Genomic DNA, 19,075 nt, shown 5'->3' with positions numbered 1-19,075 from the left:
GTCCCCTGCATTTCTTGATAAACTAACCTCATTTGAGTTTGTTGTTGTTGTTGCTGCTGCTGCTGCTGCTGTTTATTGGCTTGCTTTTTCCAGTACTGGTGATCAAAGCTAGGGTTTAGCCAATGCTAGCCAAGGGCTCTGGCTCTGAGCTGTGTTCTCCACCCCCTTTACTTTTTTAGAATCTCAGTTGCCCAGGATGGCCTCCAACTTGCAAACTTCCTGCCTCAGCCTCCAAAGTAGCTGGGATCATAGGTGTGCACCACTGTGACTATTCATTAATTCATTCTCTTTTCCAAGTTACAGCAGTTAAGTCTGTTTCCTGCCTTGTGGGGAGCAGACCCCTTCTTCTGTCTTGGACGTGTTTCATAACCATCCATGGTTGTTATCAGAGAGATAAACAGGACAAATCAAGAAGAAACAGGAGTGCATTTCCACAGGAGGGAACAGGTGGACTTCCTAGGCAGGGAGAGACCCTGAGGTGAGTTGTATCAGGACCAGCAGTTTTGTTGTTGTTGTTGTTTTTGTGGTGCTGGGAATTGAACCCAGGGCCTTGTGCATGCGAGGCAACCAGCAGTTTTTGCTGGCTTGTTCTTTGTCTGCATTCTAGTGACCCAGGGACAAGACGCCCCACACAAGACAGCGAGGGGGCGGGGTACCCAGTTCTGGGGGGCAGTAGTGGCAGCTTCGCCAGGTCCAGGACCACCTGCTGGCCTGCTTCCTGCTCTGAGGACACAGCATCGCTCTCGTGGGTTTTCCTCACTGGTTTTTCCTGCGTGTAGACCTCCTGCATTCCTCTTCAAAGCAGACAATTCTCTGGGGGCTGCTAGTGTTTACCCGCTGCTCAGACCTCAGATCCTTCCCCTCTCTCTGGGCATTACAACCAGTGAGGTCAGCTTGGTGCTGACCCTATCTTTGATGCTGGGAAATGGGGCAGAGAACACACAGGCGGCAGAAAAATAGAGCAAAAAGCCTCTTTTCAGAGAAATAGCTATACTTCAAATAATTTTCAGGTAAAAATTGATTAACTTGGCTGTTTTTCCAACTTGAAGTTTTGAAGCCCTAAAAAGTCCAGCAAGGTGTCTTGGAGGCTCTTGCTTTAAAGATGAACACACCCTTCCTGTATTTAAAAATGGATTTTAAAACGTGTCCTCCATGTGCAACAATCGGAGGTGCTCCTGGCGATGGAATGAAGAGTGGAGACTGAGAATAGGTTTTGGGCAAGCAGTCCAGTTGTACAACGGGTTTATGATTCAATTGAATGCCACCAGCTGCCACAGTACTTTGGGTCTGTTTAGTTTTATATGTTTTGTTTTTACTGACATTTTAATTTAAAGCAGTAGTGGACTATTGATTCAAGAAAGCATATGGCAGACTTACAATAACTCATTATCTCATTGCCTGACCCTGTGGACAATGTTAAAAAAGGAAAAGTACAAATGAAATGAAATATAATAACTAACCCAATCATTTTCTTATATGATCCTCAATGCCTTCTCTGCAATTTAGAATTCTGAAATCTTTTGTAATGAAAAATTTCTTCCTGTTATGAATCTACAAAATTTACATGGATTAACAAAACTATTCATAGTCTGTCTCCAAACTAGTAAATTTGTATACTCCTGTGTCTCATGGCCAGGCCTTCCCAGACTGTGGTGTATGTTTTGTGCTCTAAGTCATATGTACCTCACTATCCTGCTAAAATCCAAATATTTATGAATTCTGAAAGTTCTGGTTCTGCTAGTTCTGAAGAAGAGATTGTATGTTTCTGAAAATAAAAAGGATGCATAACACATTTAATATTTTACATGTATAATGGTTAACATTTATTCAGAACTCATGCTTTTTACAATTATATTAAATATCCTGCTTAATTTGCCGAGAGTATGCAACTGAATTACATTAAAATGTTTCATGAATCAGTTTTCCACAGTATACTTACTCAAAACAAAATTTTAGTAAACATGATTATTTAACATGTTACATTAGCCAGTTCAACATTTTCCTGGGGCCAGAAGACAAGACACCTCAGAAAAGAACAGCAGACAGGACAATGAGAAAGACAAGAGAATGCTCCGTGTTCTGGGCTGACGTGGAAGATGTGCATACACCAGGTTTTGATCAGCAACAGACTTGGGCTTCCCCTTCCTGGACATGGGCACCTCTGCCAGATGTAAAAAAGACCCAACTACTCATTCAATGGAGATGGTGTTCCATCTACAAGAAAAATCCAAGGAAATACTATTAGACTAAAAGACACTGCATGACCTCCGAGTAACTACTAATATGTAAAAATCAGTCTAACACAATTAAGACGAAGACGAACAATGTGAAGCTTAGGAGTGGTCCTTTTTTTTTTTTTTTTTTTTTAGGTGGTGGTGGGATTGAACACATAAGTGCTTTACCACGGAGCCACATTCCCAGCCCTTTTTGTTTCTGACACAAGGTCTAAGTTGCTGAGGTTGGTCTTGAACTTGTGATCCTGCCTCAGTCTCCTGAGTCGTTGGGATTACAGGCCTACCGAGTCCAGCTCCAAGAGTGGTCCTTTTCACCAAGTCCATAAAAATTAACCCCTACAACCAATTCAGCAGGCAGTGAACTGGACGACCGCAGGGAGGCACAGGACTGCTGATGCCGGCCAAGAAACCCCGAGAGGGGGAATACCATGTCCTCGGTCCGAGCTGGGCAGTTCCCTGGGCCCGGAGTCCAGGAAAGAGAACATCCTGCGCTCCAAGGAGCACGTCAAGACAGAAGAGAGCAGCAGAGGCGTCTGGGAGGAAGAGAGCGCACGCTCCGTCGTGCTGGGCTGCCACGCAAGATGCGCGTGCAGCAGCTCCCGGCCGCCCATAGACCTCGGCCCCAGCAGCAGCCGACGTCAGGGCACCGTGACAGCGGTTCTGCCGGGTCACTGCTCCGTCGCCGTGGACCTGGGCCCCATCTCCCCGCAGATTAGGCCCGTCCCCCGGGGGCGGGGCACACATCCGGCCCGCCCGCGCCCCGCCCCTGCCGCCCTCGGACACTTCCGGTCAGCCCAGTCCCCGCCCCTCCCGGAAACCTGGCGCATTTTGGCTCCAAATACTGCACACCTCCCACCCTGCCCTCGCTTCCGCCCTGTGGACGGGAGAGGACCTGTCTACACCCGTCGTAGACTCCGGCCCCGCCTTCCCCACAGAAGGCGCGCCCCGCACTTCCGGCCCGCCGTCCTCCCCCGCCACGCTCCGCCCCACCGGGCCCAACCCACCCTGCACTTCCTGCCCTCAGTTGCCCTTTCCAACTTCCGACCCGCCCACGCGCGGGCGCCCTCGTGGGGCACGACTCTTGCGGCTCGGGTCGTCGCCTACGGAGGCGCGGGGGCTCGAGACCTGCTACCCACCAGGTTCCGTACCCTGGTCCCGCTGGGCTGCCGCCAGCCCTCTTCCTGCCGGCCCGGCTTCGTCCGCCGCCCAGACGGGCAGGTCAAAATGGCCGCGGCGAGGGTGCGGCCGTTTGGGGCGCGCCGCAGGGGCTTCTGGGAGTTGTAGTCCGGACCGCGCGCTGACGCACTTCGCCGCGGGCCGACGGGCGCCATTGTGCGGCGCGCACAGGGTGAGTGTGGCTGGAGGCCGCACCCGTCGGGGCCGCCCGCAGCAGCGCCGTGTTCGCTCCCGGGCGGACTCGCGAGCTCCCAGCCGGCCCTGCTGGCGCCCCCCGCTGCCCCGGTGAGGCAGCGCCCGTTCCCGGGCAGAGGGGCGGGCGGCGCGGCGTCCGTCGCTGAGGCCCCGCCCGTGACTCGCCAGCGTCCGTTTGGACCGCCCACTTCCGCGCGACGGAGAGCAGGCCATGGCCGCCCGGCTTCCGACGGTCTGGGGCAGTGTGAGTAGGCGCCCCTCGTTGTGTTTTCCTTTCCTTCGGTGCTGGGGGCGGAGCCAGGGCCCCTCGCGCGCTCTGCGGAGGGACCGCCCTGCGGTCAGCTGGGGGCCCGGGCGGGAAGGGCCGCGTAAAAGTTTCCGAGCCCGGGCTGCGGCCCGAGGCATCCCTGAAGCCGGTGAGCAAGCCCAGGTCGGCGTCGGCCTGGCCTGGGGTTCAGCAGGCGCGTTGGCATCAGCCGAGAGGTAAGGCGAGGGAACTGGAGTCCTGCAGGTGCAGGAAGTAGAGGCAGTGGGGCCCGCGGGTGGAGGCTGAAGGCCTGGACGTGAGGTTCAGCTCAGCGAGGTGCTCGGAGGCACCACCAGTCTCTCGGCTCCCCAGCCTAATACGAAGTGAGCTGGTTTTCACAGACTGAGAGGTTTCATTTGCTCTCCTGTGAGCTGGACAGGGTCAGCCTTGGATTTGCTCCGGGTTTCAGACACAGACGGTAACTCGAGACACACAGAATGCTCTCAGGTCTTCTTGGTCAGCCTTCACACTCTTTAAACACGGAGGAGGATCTGCCTTGGCTGAACAGGAACCTGTGGGTTTTAGGAACCAGTGGCCTTTGAAGATGTAACCCTGGCTTTTACCCCGGAGGAGTGGGGACTGCTGGACCTCAAACAGAAATCTCTGTACAGGGAAGTGATGCTGGAGAACTACAGGAACGTGGTCTCAGTGGGTAAGGCCGGTTTCCATGTCAGTAAAGATTTGTGCTTTGTGGTACCACGTGTGATACCCCTGAAGTGTCTGGATCCAGACTGAAGAGATCAGAGCAGCTGTTTTAAGGCCCTGAAGCTTGAGGGCAGGGTCTTTTCTTTGTACTCTTAGGAAAAAGGCAACTTTTTGGTCTGATTGCAAAGCTTCACCCAATCCATACTTCAACTTCCCGAATACCAGGGATGTTTTCAGTTGCAGTAGGGAATGCTTATTGTTTTTGCGATCATTCAGATGGCGATGTGTTGCTATACAGCAGCTGGGGAGCATCATCAAAGATCTTGATCCCTTCCATTTCTGTGGTTCTTGTAACTTTTTCTTCCTAGTCATCATGTGAGATGGCCCCAAGGTCCTTGTCTGTGTTGAAGCTTTCCCAGAAGGTCCCCCAGCTGACTGCTCTCCCTTTGTCTTGGTTGCCAGAACTGCACTCTGACCTCCACTACCTCTGTGGGCTAGGGAGTCCAGAAAAATCAGACAAAAGGGTTGGATGTGGTTGTTATTGCCCTAAACCCAAAGTCATGTAATTCGCTAGAAGGGGAGGAGACTGGGACAACCTGAGTTACAGTAGGGCAGTGTTTTCTCCCAAACAGCTCCTGCCCCAATTCTTTTCTTTTCCCTTGAGCAGAACATCAGCTTTCCAAGCCAGATGTGGTATCTCAGTTAGAGGTGGCAGAAGACTTCTGGCCAGAGGAGAGTGGAATTCTTCAAGATACCTTTACAGGTGAGAACCAGACACATGGGCGTTCTCACAGGGGATGCATCCACTGGTTAGTCCTTTGAGGCTGGTGTTTTGGAAAAGAGGTAGAGAGTGAGACCCCAGGGGGGTGTTCCAAGACTCAAGCTCCAAATTTTCCTCTGGCTCCAGTCAACAGTGTCCTGCTGGTTAAAGGTGAACCTGTTGCTAGTGGGTGGTATGGTACAGTGGCAACAGGTTCACAGGTTCACTTTTTTTTTTTTTTTTTTTTTTGCAGTGCTGGGGATTGAACCCAGGACCTTGTGCTTGTAAGGCAAGCACTCTACCAACTGAGCTATATCCCTAGCCCAGGTTCATCTTTTTGAATGGATAAGGCCCCCATCTATCCCTCACTGTCTCCTGTCTTCGGAAGTAGTCACTTGTAGCTCTGGTTTGTCCAAGCCCAAATTTTCTGTCTGTTTACATGTGTGTATGTAAACATGTTCACATCTGGGGGATATGGTCCTCCAGCTTCACTGTAGTCCACATTTCAATTTTCCAGTCTCGATAGGTATTCAAGTTATTGCAGAAACCTTTGCAGTACACATTTTTCTGCACAATTTGATTTTTTTCTAGATTGAATATCTATAAACTGTAGGATTAACCCATGTGTAAGCTAAAAATCTGGTAGTAGCAGATTGTTCTCTCAAATTCTTCACAATGTGTAGCTGCTCAAATGCACAAGTAACTTCTTGTATTAGCACCTGCGGTTTGTAATGGTCTTCTTAAGGTTTGTAAATCTAATGGGCAAAAAATAGATTCAATTGTTCTGATGTTACAAATGACCATCCATTTGCAGTTTTTCACTTAGGACTTCTACAACTTTTTTTTTTTTTTTTTTTCACATCTTGGGAATACTATTCTGGATGTTAATGTTGAAATAGCTATCTCAGTCCAACATTTATTTACTATTTTTATGAAGTCTTTTTCAGAAGCTATATAGTTCAAAAAATATTTTTAGGTATTCATTTATTTTTTTGGTAGTATTGGGGATTGAACCCAGGAACTTACGCATACCAAGCAGGCATGCTACCACTGAGCTGCACCCCAGTCTCTGTCTTTATTTTTGTTTTAGATTTTTTACCATGTAAAGTACTTTCGTGTATTTGAACTTCTGTTTTTGTTTTTTGTTTTTTTTGAACTGGGAATTGAATTCAGGGGCACTTTAAACTGAGATACATCCCCAGACACTTTTTTGATACAGGATCTTCCTTAGTTGCTTTTAGGGTTCGAGTTCTTGAAACTGGCCTTGAATTTGAGATCCCTCTGGCTCATTCTCCCAAGTCCCTGAGATTACAAGTCCTTGCCTCTGCACCTGACCCTATTTGAACTTTTAAAAATGTTCTTTTTTGTCCAGTGTATCTGGAAATTTCTCATATGTGGTGTGGGGCACAAGTTTTTGCAGCACCATTTTCTCCTTCCCCTCTGCTTGGAAACACCACCTTCTTGGTATGAACTCATTCCCATGATCAGAGTGTGTAGGCCTCTCAGGGCTCTCTCCTGCTACTTTGACCTTTACGTGTCAACACTGTTGCTGTGCTGGTAAATGTTCCCCCGCCTTGGGATGTAGTTCTCTGCATCAACACAGCCTCAGTGCGTCTGGGTGAGGAGCAGATGCTGTTAGAATGTGCTGCATTTGGAGCTTGTGTTGTTGGTGATCTGATTGATCTTCGATCTTGTACCATCGTTTGAGGTGGACATGACAGTCTCCAGAGTTCTCGTATGATTTGTAACAGTTGTGTGATATTCTTTAAGTTTCCCCATACATAGTCATTTGACCAACAGGTATAAAGTGGGAGGCCAGGTGTGTTAATTTTTTATTGCCTTGGACAGTCACATAATTGGGTTTGTCACAAGTGGTTCTTCCATACATCATGATGCTGAGAGTGAAGAGTGGGCACCCCATAAAGATTTCTGAGTTCTGATGAGCTCAGGGCTGGATTCTGCTTTGTTTCAAATCAGTGTTTATCTGGATGAATGGTCTTCTGGCCCTTTCTAAAGAATGACCATCAGGCACATCCCCAGTTTCCCTTCCAGAGCCTTCCAAGATCGCCATAGGGATCTTGTTCATTAACATGGTGACATGGTAGTCAGGGAAATGCATGTTGTGATTTGCTGCTGGAGCTGCCCAGTTCTGTTTATGTGTTGATGTTTTTTTTTTCCCCCCCAGTGCTCGGGTTTGAACGCAGGGCCTTGTTTTTGCGAGGCAAGCACTCTGCCAGCTGAACTATACCCCCAGCCCGTGTGTCGACATTCTTAACTAGGTTGGGAAGGTAGCTCTCTGGGTGTTTGCTGCCGCGTTGCCTTTCCGACGGTTGCTGGCTCTGGAGCGCTCTGGGTGCCTCCCTGTCTCGCCCGTTCTCTCTGCTGTGTGCCAGGTTCTGTGCAGTCTCCAGCTGGTGCCCCTGTTTGCCCCACAGTGAAGAAACTGGCGTCTGTGATGCCTCTTCCTTTTTCTGAACCCTGTCCGATGGGTCTAGTAGTGCTTTCTGCTTTTCTTTTCTCCATTCAGTTCTTCCTTCCATTCTCTTCATTGAAAATGCCCTTTCTATTAGTCACTCTGCCTGCCCAAGACCCCCAGCAGTGCAGGCGTTTTGTGCCTGGTTGGCTCTGGATGTGCCCTGGCTGCGTCAGCTGTGTCTCTCGAGTCCCGTGTCCTGCATGAGCAAACCTCCTGACTGTACACTTCTAGGTGGTCTCCTAGCTTCAAGTCCACCTGCCGCGGGGCACTGTGGGCTTGGTTCTGCGTGTCTGAGGAGAGCTGGCTTACAGGTGGGAGGGAGCTGGGTGGTGCTCCAGGGAAGGAGGCGTGTGAGCAGTGGATGGGCAGGCAGCTTTCAGGTGGGCCTGAGTGAGAGGGGCCGCGGTCTCCGTGCTCTGGCACAGGTCTTTGCGAGATGCTCTCCTCCCTCCCCTTCCTTACACAGAGTACCTGTCACGTACAGTGTTAAGCCTGTTGCCATAGACTACTGAAAGGCTCTACGGGTACGATACATTGTGGGAGGCACTGGCGGGAGTCTGGTACAAAGGGAAGAGCCCTGAGGAATTGCTGTGGGAGCTAGTTATCATGCTGCAGGGCTGAACTGATTTGGTTCTTTTGAACTTCAGGATTGAACCCAGGGGCACTTTACCATGAACTACATCCCTATTGTGTGTGTGTGTGTCTGTCTCTCTGTCTCTCTCGCTGTCTCACTCTCTCGCTCTTTCTCACACACACACACACACACACACACACACACTTTTTTGTTGTTGTCAATGAACCTTTATTTTGTTTATTTATATATGGTGCTGAGAAGTGAACCCCATGCTTCACACATGCCAGGCAAGAACCCGGTGCCTCACAAGTGCCAGGCAAGTGCTCTACTGCTGAGCCACAACCCCAGCCACCCAAGTCTTTTTTATTTTGTTAAGTTACTGAGGGTATCACTAAGATATCCAGGCTGGCCTTGAGGTGGTGATACTCCTGCCTCAGCCTCCCAGCTGGCTGGAATCACAGGTGTGGCCCCTGCACCTGGCTTCACCCTTCAGGCCCACATTCTCTGCCTAAGGAAGTCAGCTTGCCCAACGTGGTGGTGCAGGCCTCTAATCCCAGTGACTTGCGAAGCAGAGGTGAGAGGATCACAAGTTCAAGGCCAGCCTGGGCAGTTTAGGGAGATGCAGTTTCAAGATAAAATTTTTAAAAAAGCGTTGGAGATGTAGGCCAGTGGTAAAGTATCCCTGGGTTCAGTCCCTGGTACCACTAAAAAACAAAAACAAAAAAAGTGGTGGTGAAGGGCTGGGGAGATAGCTCAGTTGGTAGAGTGCTTGCCTTGTAAGCACAAGGCCCTGGGTTTAAATCCCCAGCACTGCCAAAAAAAAAAAAAAAAGTGGTGGTGAGGATAATGTCAAGGCAGGTGGAGGGATGTGAGCGACTTGGGGTGCCTGTGTGCTGCTTGTTCCCATTGTCTGTGCCACTGTCTTGTTTATAAAATATGATAAAGGAAAAAGGTACTCAAATTTTTGGCATTAGCCAAAGTCTAAAGATTCAGATTTTTGAGGAGTGGCAGTACAGGCTTTTTATTTTTTTATGTTGAAATAATTTTAAGCAAATCATACAGAGAACTAATAATAGCGTCCAACCTTGATTCAAGTTTTTGAACTTCTCATATCTTTGCTGGTTCTGTGAATGGAGTATTAACGGGAAGGGCCCATAGAGACAGCCAGAGAGGTTTGCAAGACCAGTTGGGTACCTGTTGGAACCTCAGGAGTGGGTCCAGAAGCGCATGGAAATGTGGCAGTTTAGAGTGGCAACCTTCCGTAGTTCTCTCCCAGCAGTGATGTGGTAATGCACAGAGCTGGGATTGAACACAAAGCTCGCCCCTTTGGCAGCTCAGCCTGCATGCCTCTCAGCTCTCCGTCCTAGCCCAGTGGCAGCGTGGGTAGAAGAGAAAGAGGAAAGAGGCTCAGACAGCTTCACCCTCTAGACAGCCTTGAGCTGGACAGGGTGCTGTTGAGGTGATGCATCTGGGGCCCCGTCTGGAAAGCATCCCACAGCAGGGTCCTCAGTGGAACGTGTGGGAGCCGAGCTGTCTAAGCATTAGGAAAAGAGTGCAGAGAAGAAACGGTCACAGAAAAGCCTGCAGGACGCAGGTTTCAACTTGTTAAGAAATCAGCAGGACACAGGCCCTGCAAATGTGAATGTGGCAGTTCTTGCAAACATGCAACAAACATCAGTTTAAAAACAGTAGTTTATATGAGATCTTGTGGGGAGTAAAAAAGATAAATAAGAGGATCTCACAGGCTATAAACACGTGGGGAATGTAGGAAAGCGGTGGAATATAGTCATTTGATTTAAAAAAAAAAACCAAGATGGACCAAATGTGTTGCATATGAGAAAGCCCATTTCAGCTCAGACTGGCCCTCCTTAACAGAAGGCTCACAAGGGATGCTCGTCTCCCTGTAACCCCCTATAGGGAAATCTTTTTCAGGAGTCTGTCTGAGAACTCACACAGGCAGGAAAATGCAGGAATGCAGCTGCAGCAGGAAGGCATCTTGCCTAATGTCTTGTGTGGAGAGGATTCATACTGGGCAAGAACTACAGTTTTATTGAGTTTAGAAAAGTTTTTTTTTTTTTTTTTTTTTTTTTTTTTTAATTTTTTAGTTCTAGGTGAACACAAAACCTTTATTTTGTTTATTATTTATATGTGGTGCTGAGAGTTGAACCCAGTGCCTCACATGTGCAAGGCAAGCGCTCTACCACTGTGCCACAACCCCAGCCCTGGAAAAGTTCTTAGCACCAGCTCTTACCCCTGAGAACTCTGAAACCATGAGAATGAGATTGCTGCGGGCCTTCCTGAGCAGGACAAGCCTCCTGGGCGTGTGAGCACGAGAGCATGTCAGGAAGGTTCCGAGTGTCACGAGGGTGCTGACCAGCACTGTCCCGTGAACACGGGACATGGAACCCTTCAGTAGGAGTTCTCGCGTTCACGTCAGAGGACTCATATGGGAGAGGACCCTTTGTGGCCACTGCACCTGGCTTCACCCTTCAGGTCTTTGAATGTGATCCGTGTAGGCACATCATCAACCTTAGCACCCTCCTTACTGGACAGAAAGGAAGAAACTGAACTTGACAGGACCCTACTGAGTAAGGACACTGAACTGTCTCTTCCTGTTTGTATACCACATGCCATACAGAGGGCAGGCCCTACACGAAACTAGCGCGTGGGTATTTGCAGTGAAACCAGTCCTGTCTTCTCTAACTTGCTCTATTGTGTGAGGTGAATGTCTTGGACAGAGGCAGGGTGATACAGATATGAGCAGGCAAGCCTGTTCTGTATTTCATGTAAATGCATCTGCACCGTGCATGCATGGTCTTTTGCGTTTGGCTTCCTTCTCGGTCATCTTTTCAAGGTTCGCGGGTGTTCTGGTACATAGAGTCCTCCATCCCTTTTTATTGCCAGACCTCCTCGCTGTATAGATCACAGTTTGTGCACGTGGTCCTGGACTTCATGGTCGTTTGGCCTCACAATTTTTTTTATTTCTGGCTTCTTGGAAACTGAGGTGACATTTTATATACTAGTTGTACTTATATGTTTCCATTTTTCTTATATCTACGTGTATTTTGAAGGTAGTTACTGAGTTGTATGATAACTGTATGATTAGCTTTTTGAGAAGCTAACAGATTGCTATGGAAGGTAGTACAGCATTCTGTGTTCTTTCTGGTTGTGTAGGGGAGTTCCAGTGTTTTAAAACATCTTCATTTGTTAACTGTCCATCTTTTCGCCAGTCCTGGGATCAAACTGAGGGTATTGTGCATGCTGGGCAGGTCCTCTGTCATTGGTGCTAGGTCCACAGGATGTGGCCTGTCTCTGATAGAGGCCGTTCTAGTGGGTGTGGAGTTGTAGCTCACCGTGGTTTTAGTTTGCATTTTGCTGGTGGGAAAATCTTGAGCATCTTTTCATGTTCTTGGTAGCCATTTGTCTTACATTTTTGACTTACAGAATGTCCTAAGGTTTCACTGGACCCTCTGTTGAAGTCTCTGCCTGCTGAAAATCCCCTCATGAAGATCAGGGTTGTCGAGGTCCTCACACTGAACCAGGAGATGGCTGGTCCCCGGAATGCCCAGATCCAGGCCCTCTATTCTGAGAAGGAGGAACTGAGCGTAGACATCCTCAGGGAGCCAGCCCAACAGCCAGGCGGGCATCCAGCTGACCCTGAAGCCGCTCGCTGGCGGTTTCGGCAGTTCCAATATGAGGAGTCGACTGGTCCTCAGGAGGCCCTGACCCAGCTTCGTGAGCTGTGTCGCCAGTGGCTACAGCCTGAGGTGCATTCCAAGGAGCAGATCCTGGAGTTACTGGTGCTGGAGCAGTTCCTGGGTGCTCTACCTGGGAAGTTTCGGACGTGGGTGGAGTCACAGCATCCTGAGAACTGCCAGGCCGCAGCAGCCCTGGTAGAGGACGTGACCTTGCTGTCGGTGGAGGAAGGTGAGTGTATGTAAGGCTGAGGTGAGAGACACCTCTGCAAAGGTTTCTTGGAGGACATAGGAGGAAGAGTTCTGGGCTTCCTGGGAAGGATGGGGAAAGGGTTGTTCCTATGCCATCTACCAAGGTGTCTGTGTGTCCCAGGTTATGAGTCAAAGCTGTTGGAAACCCATTGTGGGGCTGCACTGCCTTCTAACAGTCCTTCCAGGAGCTTCTTAGAAGTTCACAGCTGCGGTGCTTTCTGTTCATCCCTTTGGGATGCCTGCCATGCATGAGCATTCTAGCTCTCGCAGACCTGTGGATGAAGTAACTGAGACAGGATTCTTGGGCTTCTGAGCCTGTGGGCCAGCAGGAGAACAGGGATGCGACAAGTGAACACACATGGGACAGCGAGGTAGAAAATGGTCAGGGCGCTGATGGGACTTGCAGAAACTGCATTTCTATAGCTGACACCTGACACAGACTGGAACCTGACCAGCTAGAGAAAGGGCACAGGGTGGATGTGACCACAGTGTGGTAGGCAGACATCAGGGAGTGGTTGGGTAGGTTTGTGGAGGAAGGGAATAGAGGGCAGAGTTGGCCTCTGCTGAGCGCCCTGTAGGGATTTTTTCCTGTTTTAATTAATTTCTTTAATTAATTAATTTTTTTGCTACACAAGGGATTGAGCCCAGGGGACTCTACCACTGAGCTACATCCCTTTTTGTCATTCTGAATTAGTCTTGCTGTGTTGCAAGACTGACTTCAGACCTGTGTTCCTCCCAACTCAGCCTGCCAAATCACTGGGATCACAGGTGCAGCCACCACGTGTGGCTTAGTTCTGTTAAGAGAGTCAGTGTGTTGGCCAGGCAGCCTGTGAGCACCTGGGTCCACTGAAGCGTCCAGGCTGCAGGCGTGCATCCTCACCCTGGCTTCCGGTGGCGGGTGTTGTCCTGAGCACTGCACAGCGTGCCCCGCCCTGGGACTCGGCCCAGCTCTGGGAGTGGGGGCCTGTGGGCTCTGAGCCCTGGGGATTCCCTGGGCTGCAGTGCGGAGGGATGGTGGGCGAGGGCGAGGACAAGGCTAGACACACGCTGACCACCTCAGGTGCCTTGCTGTGCCCGCCAAGGAGTGTGGTGGCTTGGACAGAGTGACAGTACTGTGGAGCTGAGACCCTGTGACTCAGTCTCCCCGTCAGGCTTGAACTCGGGAGCAGAATTGCTTTTGTGTGGCTCGCCTCCTTGTTCCCCATTGGTGGTGCTCGGATGTTTCTGGACCAGGGATTGGTCGGTTGGCATTGGTGTTTGTGGAGGGACAGGAATCTGACGGGTGAATGCTTCCTGAAGAAGCCACTATGAGAGGGCATGAGCCGGTGACAGTGTTGGGTCCCTTCCAGGGTACTGAATGCTGTGGTTGGCAGGTCCTTGTCCCCAGAGTTGTCCTAGTCCCTGGGCCCTGAGAACATAGTATCTCATGGCAAGAGGGTGTGATTTAGGATCTTGAGAGGAGATCATCCTGGATTACTCTGCTGAGTCAAATGCAGTGACCAGGTCTTCACAAAAGGCCAGCGGGAGAACCTTCCGTGACCCTGCCAGGGAGATAGATGGGAGGGCCAGGAGCCAGAAATGGTGGGGGCCTGCAGCAGCTGCAAAGGTGGGGGTGCGTGGATTCTCCCTTAGAACCTCAGTTTTAGCCAGTGAAACGCACACTAGACCCTCAAATTCTAGAGAATAGGTCTGTTGAGCTATGAAGTTTATGGCAGCCTGGTCAGCAGCAGTAGGCAACTGATGCAGACAATGCACCCTGGTCAGCAGCTCAAGGATGAAGGAGGGCGGCATCATAGAGGCCTTCCAGAGAACCCACCCTGAGGATTGCTGCTGGTCACCCTTAGATGTATAGCCACGAAGCCTTACACCGAGTGGCTCCCAGGGGGAGAGCTTTTGAAAAAGCCCAGTGTGGTCTAGCTTCAGGCATGGCTGCACTCAGGTGCTCCAGGAGTGTCCTCTTGCCTCACCCTCTCTTCCATGTCCCACACCACTGTCCTTCATTAGTTCTGACTGGCTGACCACGGGCTCTGTGTTCATCCCAGGTTATTCTCTGGGTGGGAAGAAGCAGTAACTTGGGGGACCAGCCTGGGTCACATTGTGTTCCCGCTCAGTGGCAGGGTAGCCCAGGACCATGTGGGCCACACGGGGAAGGAAAGGCGTGCAGGAGCTGTGGTTCAGGGCCGTGGGCACAGCCTGTGTCAGGGGTGGACGTGCTTCCCAGGAGGCAGCAGAAGAGGGAAGGAGGGCATGGGTCCACATGGGCAGGGTGGGAGCCGACTGTCTCCCAGGAGATATGCTGTCCCCAAACAGTCCTTGGAGGTGGGGACTGAGACGGCATCTTGGCAGGGGGGACACTGGATCCTGTGGTCATGCAGGGTGACGCCTCTGGGCCCGTCCAGGTACAGGATTTGGCATCAGCTCTGCAGAGGTGTTGCCTGGGAAGAGGCGGGACGGACCCCTGGGGGTCGTTAGCAGCATGTGAGCGGCAGCAGCCCTTGAATGCAGGGGCACTGTCCCTGGGCGAGGGCTCCCCTCTCAGCTCCTCCCCTGATGCTGTGTCCCCCAGGACTCCCTACCCAGGGGCCTGCCTGCTGTCCAGAGTCCACTGCTCAGCAGGAGGAGGAAAAGGAAGCCATGGCCATCTGTCCAGAGGTGGTGCAGAATGAGGTGAGTGGGAACCTCAGCCCTGCTTCTCGCATCTCAGCACCCTCGTGAGGCGTCCCACTGCTGGCTTGCCGCTGCCCCTGCCCTGCCAGACCTCCCGACCTGCGCTTGTGGGAGTGTGCTGATCCTGAAACAGCCCACACCTGAGGGCACCAAGGCCTGCCAGGCGGAGAGGCAGGTGTGGGGGCCACACTGCATCCTGGTTGGAACTCAAGAGCCCATGTCCTCCTAAAACACACCCTTGGGGCTTTGTGAGTGAAACAGTAGAGTCTGGGATTTGTTTCAGAACACATAGGCTTGCCAGCCATTTGGGCCATAACGTCCCTCTGTGACATTGGTCAGTGCTGTTTGCACTGTAAGTTGCTTCTCTGTTCTCAAGCAGGTGAGTCATTGGTTCTTGTGTAAAGGCCATCTGGGGCAGGCTCAGGCAAGGCTGGGCTCAGGTGGCGGGGTCTGTGACAGCCCATCTCAAGGCTCTGCTTCTTCTCATTCTTTCTCAGGCGGGCTATGCTCCATCTGGGCAGAATGCCTCTCAGATCCAGGCAACGGGAGGATGGGGAGGCCTGGTCAGCTCCTCAGAAAGGACGGACATGGCCTAGCTGGGTGGGTGCTGCACTCCAGTGGACTGTCCACAGAGGCAGGGGCCAGTCCGCCACGTGGGGAAGGCTTGTTGCACAGGGAGCCTAGTTTGCTTGTCGATCTGCCTTGCAGCTGAGGCTCTGAGCTAGTCTGTAAGGAGGGACAAGGGGACTCTCTGGGCCTACAGTTGGCGTCTCTGAGCCAACCGCCAAGCAGAGGAACTCCCGTGCCATAGCTCTTCTGGCCTTCCTTCAATCCTGCTGAAAGACCCCAGTCCTCCTAACAGACACGTGGGTAATGTTACAGGAGCCTGTGACCTTCCAGGACGTGGCTGTGGGCTTCACCCGGGAGGAGTGGGGGCTCCTGGGCCCGACGCAGAGGACTGAGTACCATGACGTGATGCTGGAGACCTTTGGGAACCTGGTTTCAGTGGGTGAGCTGGAGCCTGCCTTCGCAGCGCCACGGGCCCAAGTCAGACCCTCATCCTCTCTCAGCCCTGCCCAGGCTTGGGACATCCCCTCCAGGGTCACTTGCCCTGTCCAGGACCTTTCACTGGAACTGTGGCCTGAAGGGTGGGAACCTTGGAGGGACAGGGACAGAGCAGGCTCATCTGATTTGCCATCTGCCCCCAGGGAGTGTGAGCAGGAGCTCAGGAGCGAGTGTTAAGGCAGTCCCTGCCTGCGTCAGCTCCTGGCCACCAACTGCTTGTTCCTCTCTGCTGTTACAGTGATGGCTACCGTGGGGAAAGTGGCCCCTGACCTTAGAGTGTTTCAGTTATACCGTTGAATCCTTCCTGGCACTTCTCCTCTAACACATCCACATTTTTGGCTTCTTTCAGGGTGGGAGAGTACGCTGGAAGGCAAAGAGTTAACTCCAGATTCTCATGTTACTGCAGAAAAACCAGTTCAGGACCCAAAAATGAAAGAATTCTCAGGCGAAGGGAGCCAGTCCTCCACCTCCAAAGATGTTTTACAGGGTGGGGTCTCCAAAGCCCTAGACGTAGTGAAACCAGTGGAGCCTGCTCAGGAGAAAGACCTCTCTCAGAACCTGCTCTCTGAAGACCCTGGCTCGCAGGCCGGCACTGCTCCTGACCCACGCCAGGGCTCGCCCCCGAGAGCCCCTCCTAGAAAGCATTCACGCAGACGTGGCTCTCGGGTTAAGAGTGTGATGCAGGCTTCTGTGCGGCTCCATCAGAAGGGCTGTGGAAAGGGAAAAGCCAGGCACGGCAGTGGCTGTAGAACAGTCACGGGCCGGCGAGCTCCGCAGATCACGTTCATAAAAATCCACAAGGGGAGTCAAGTGTGCCGGTGCAGTGAGTGTGGTAAAGTGTTCCGGAACCCAAGGTACTTCTCTGTGCATAAGAAAATCCACACGGGAGAGAGGCCCTATGTGTGCCAGGATTGTGGCAAGGGCTTTGTGCAGAGCTCCTCCCTCACGCAGCATCAGAGAGTCCACAGTGGGGAGAGGCCCTTTGAGTGCAGGGAGTGCGGCAGGACCTTCAATGACCGCTCGGCCATCTCGCAGCACCTGCGGACACACACGGGCGCCAAGCCCTACACGTGCCAGGACTGCGGGAAGGCCTTCCGCCAGAGCTCGCACCTCATCAGGCACCAGCGGACTCACACCGGGGAGCGCCCGTACGTGTGCAAGAAATGCGGGAAGGCCTTCACCCAGAGCTCCCACCTCATTGGGCACCAGAAAACACACAGCGGGAAGAAGTCCGGGAAGCATCAGCCCCCCGCTTAGCCCCGTGCCTGCTGAGGAGGACATGCCTGCAGCCGGGGCACAGAATCCAGCACACCACCAGTAAACAGTGAAATCGGGGCGGCATCAGTGAATGTACGGGTTGGGAGGAAAGGGCTGGGTTTTTTTGAAATGAGTTTTCTTTTTTTGTTTTTTTAATAGATGGACACAATACCTTTGTTTGTTTATTTTTATGTGGTTCTGGGGAACCCAGTGCCGCACACGTGCCAGGCAAGTGCTCTACCATTGAGCACAGCCCCAGCCCAAAAGGGTTTACTTTGTTAACTTATTTGTTTATTCCTTCATCGGGTCATTAAAGGCTGGATGCCGTGGTGCACACTTGTAATCCCAATGACTGAGAGGCTGACGCAGGAGGATGGCAAGTTCAAAGCCATCCTCAGCAACCTAGCAAGGCTCTAAGCAGCACAGCAATATCCTAAGACTTTTAAATAAAAAGGGGCTCGCGTTGTGGCTCAGTAGTAGAGCACTCACCTAGCATGCATGGCCCCGAGTTCAATCCTCAGCACCACATAACGATAAAGGGATTGTGTCCACCTATAATGGAAAAAAAAAAAAAAAAAAAAAATATATATATATATATATATATATATATGAAGGGTGGGGTATAGCTTAGCAGTAAAGTGACTCTGAGTTCAATCCCTAGTATTATCCCCCCCAAAAAGTAATAACAAATCTGAAAATACTTATAAATCTAAAAAGCCATAATCTATGCACTGATGTTTTATTGGTAAAGTATTTGTGTTTGGACAAGAGCTAACAATGTGGATAAATAAACTATATTTCTTATAGAACTTGTTCCTTTGTGTTTAATTGTACTAATATGATTCCTAAAATAGGAACATCAATAACATGGTGAGGGTCTCCACCTCCTGGCTGAGGGGTGAGCCGCCGGCCTTGGCCCCGCCTTCCCCCCCTCACCTCCGTCCCTGAGCTCCACCTCCTGGCTGAGGGTGAGCGCTGTCCTTGGCCACGCCTTCCCCCCCCTCACCTCCGTCCCTGAACTCCACCTCCTGGCTGAGGGTGAGCGCTGTCCTTGGCCAGGCCTTCCCCCCCCCCCTCACCTCCGTCCCTGAGCTCCACCTCCTGGCTGAGGGGTGAGCCGCTGTCCTTAGCCACGCCTTCCCCCCTAACCTCTGTCCCTGAGCTCCACCTCCTGACTGAGGGTGAGCGCTGGCCTTGGCCACGCCTTCCCCCCCTCACCTCCGTCCCTGAGCTCCACCTCCTGGCTGAGGGGTGAGCGCTGTTCTTGGCCACGCCTTTCCCCCCTCACCTCCGTCCCTGAGCTCCACCTCCTGGCTGAGGGTGAGCGCTGTCCTTGGCCAGGCCTTCCCCCCCCTTCACCTCCGTCCCTGAGCTCCACCTCCTGGCTGAGGGGTGAGCCGCTGTCCTTAGCCACGCCTTTCCCCCCTCACCTCTGTCCCTGAGCTCCACCTCCTGACTGAGGGTGAGCGCTGGCCTTGGCCACGCCTTCCCCCCCTCACCTCCGTCCCTGAGCTCCACCTCCTGGCTGAGGGGTGAGCGCTGTTCTTGGCCACGCCTTTCCCCCCTCACCTCTGTCCCTGAGCTCCACCGCCTGGCTGAGGGGTGAGCGCTGGCCTTGGCCACGCCTTCCCCCCCTCACCTCCGTCCCTGAGCTCCACCTCCTGGCTGAGGGGTGAGCGCTGGCCTTGGCCACGCCTTCCCCCCCTCACCTCCGTCCCTGAGCTCCACCTCCTGGCTGAGGGGTGAGCGCTGTTCTTGGCCACGCCTTTCCC

The 19,075-nt window shown here is 52.0% G+C and overlaps 2 protein-coding genes across 3 annotated transcripts; one reads left to right on the top strand and one right to left on the bottom strand.

The window, feature by feature from the left end:
• Window positions 1-1,798: 1,798 nt before the first annotated feature.
• Window positions 1,799-3,879, bottom strand: LOC124966752 (translation initiation factor IF-2-like). 2 transcript variants are annotated; one of them, XM_047528406.1, is made up of 2 exons: window positions 3,371-3,879; window positions 1,799-2,214 (listed from the first exon to the last, which is right to left on the bottom strand). In XM_047528406.1, the coding sequence occupies exons 1-2, from the start codon at window positions 3,816-3,818 to the stop codon at window positions 2,186-2,188; spliced, it is 477 nt and encodes a 158-aa protein (XP_047384362.1). In that variant the 5' UTR covers window positions 3,819-3,879; the 3' UTR covers window positions 1,799-2,185. The 2 variants fall into 2 exon arrangements, with proteins under 2 accessions (XP_047384362.1, XP_047384363.1); XM_047528407.1 differs by having other exon boundaries at window positions 3,383-3,879.
• Znf274 (zinc finger protein 274) lies at window positions 3,315-17,755 on the top strand. Its single transcript, XM_047528338.1, has 7 exons — window positions 3,315-3,849; window positions 4,438-4,564; window positions 5,225-5,320; window positions 11,812-12,294; window positions 14,881-14,981; window positions 15,864-15,990; window positions 16,396-17,755. Exons 1-7 carry the CDS (start codon window positions 3,817-3,819, stop codon window positions 17,301-17,303), a joined length of 1,875 nt encoding a protein of 624 aa, XP_047384294.1. The 5' UTR covers window positions 3,315-3,816; the 3' UTR covers window positions 17,304-17,755.
• The last annotated feature ends 1,320 nt before the right edge of the window (window positions 17,756-19,075 follow it).

Source organism: Sciurus carolinensis, chromosome 16 (assembly GCF_902686445.1).
Source record: "Sciurus carolinensis chromosome 16, mSciCar1.2, whole genome shotgun sequence".
Lineage (NCBI taxonomy): Eukaryota > Metazoa > Chordata > Mammalia > Rodentia > Sciuridae > Sciurus > Sciurus carolinensis.
The sequence above is the reverse complement of the archived record's forward strand: the minus strand, read 5'-3'. Positions and strand labels throughout refer to the sequence as shown.

Bases quoted from the DNA above. Each gene is read 5' to 3' on its own strand.
- Znf274 (XM_047528338.1), top strand. From the start codon at position 3,817: ATGGCCGCCCGGCTTCCGACGGTCTGGGGCAGT. The intron at 3,850-4,437 runs GTGAGTAGGCGC...TGTGGGTTTTAG, and splicing joins TTCCGACGGTCTGGGGCAGT to GAACCAGTGGCCTTTGAAGA. The intron at 4,565-5,224 runs GTAAGGCCGGTT...TCCCTTGAGCAG, and splicing joins CAGGAACGTGGTCTCAGTGG to AACATCAGCTTTCCAAGCCA.
- LOC124966752 (XM_047528406.1), bottom strand. From the start codon at position 3,818: ATGGCCTGCTCTCCGTCGCGCGGAAGTGGGCGGTCCAAACGGACGCTG. The intron at 2,215-3,370 runs GTGGGTAGCAGG...TTTTTCTTGTAG, and splicing joins GGACCAGGGTACGGAACCTG to ATGGAACACCATCTCCATTG.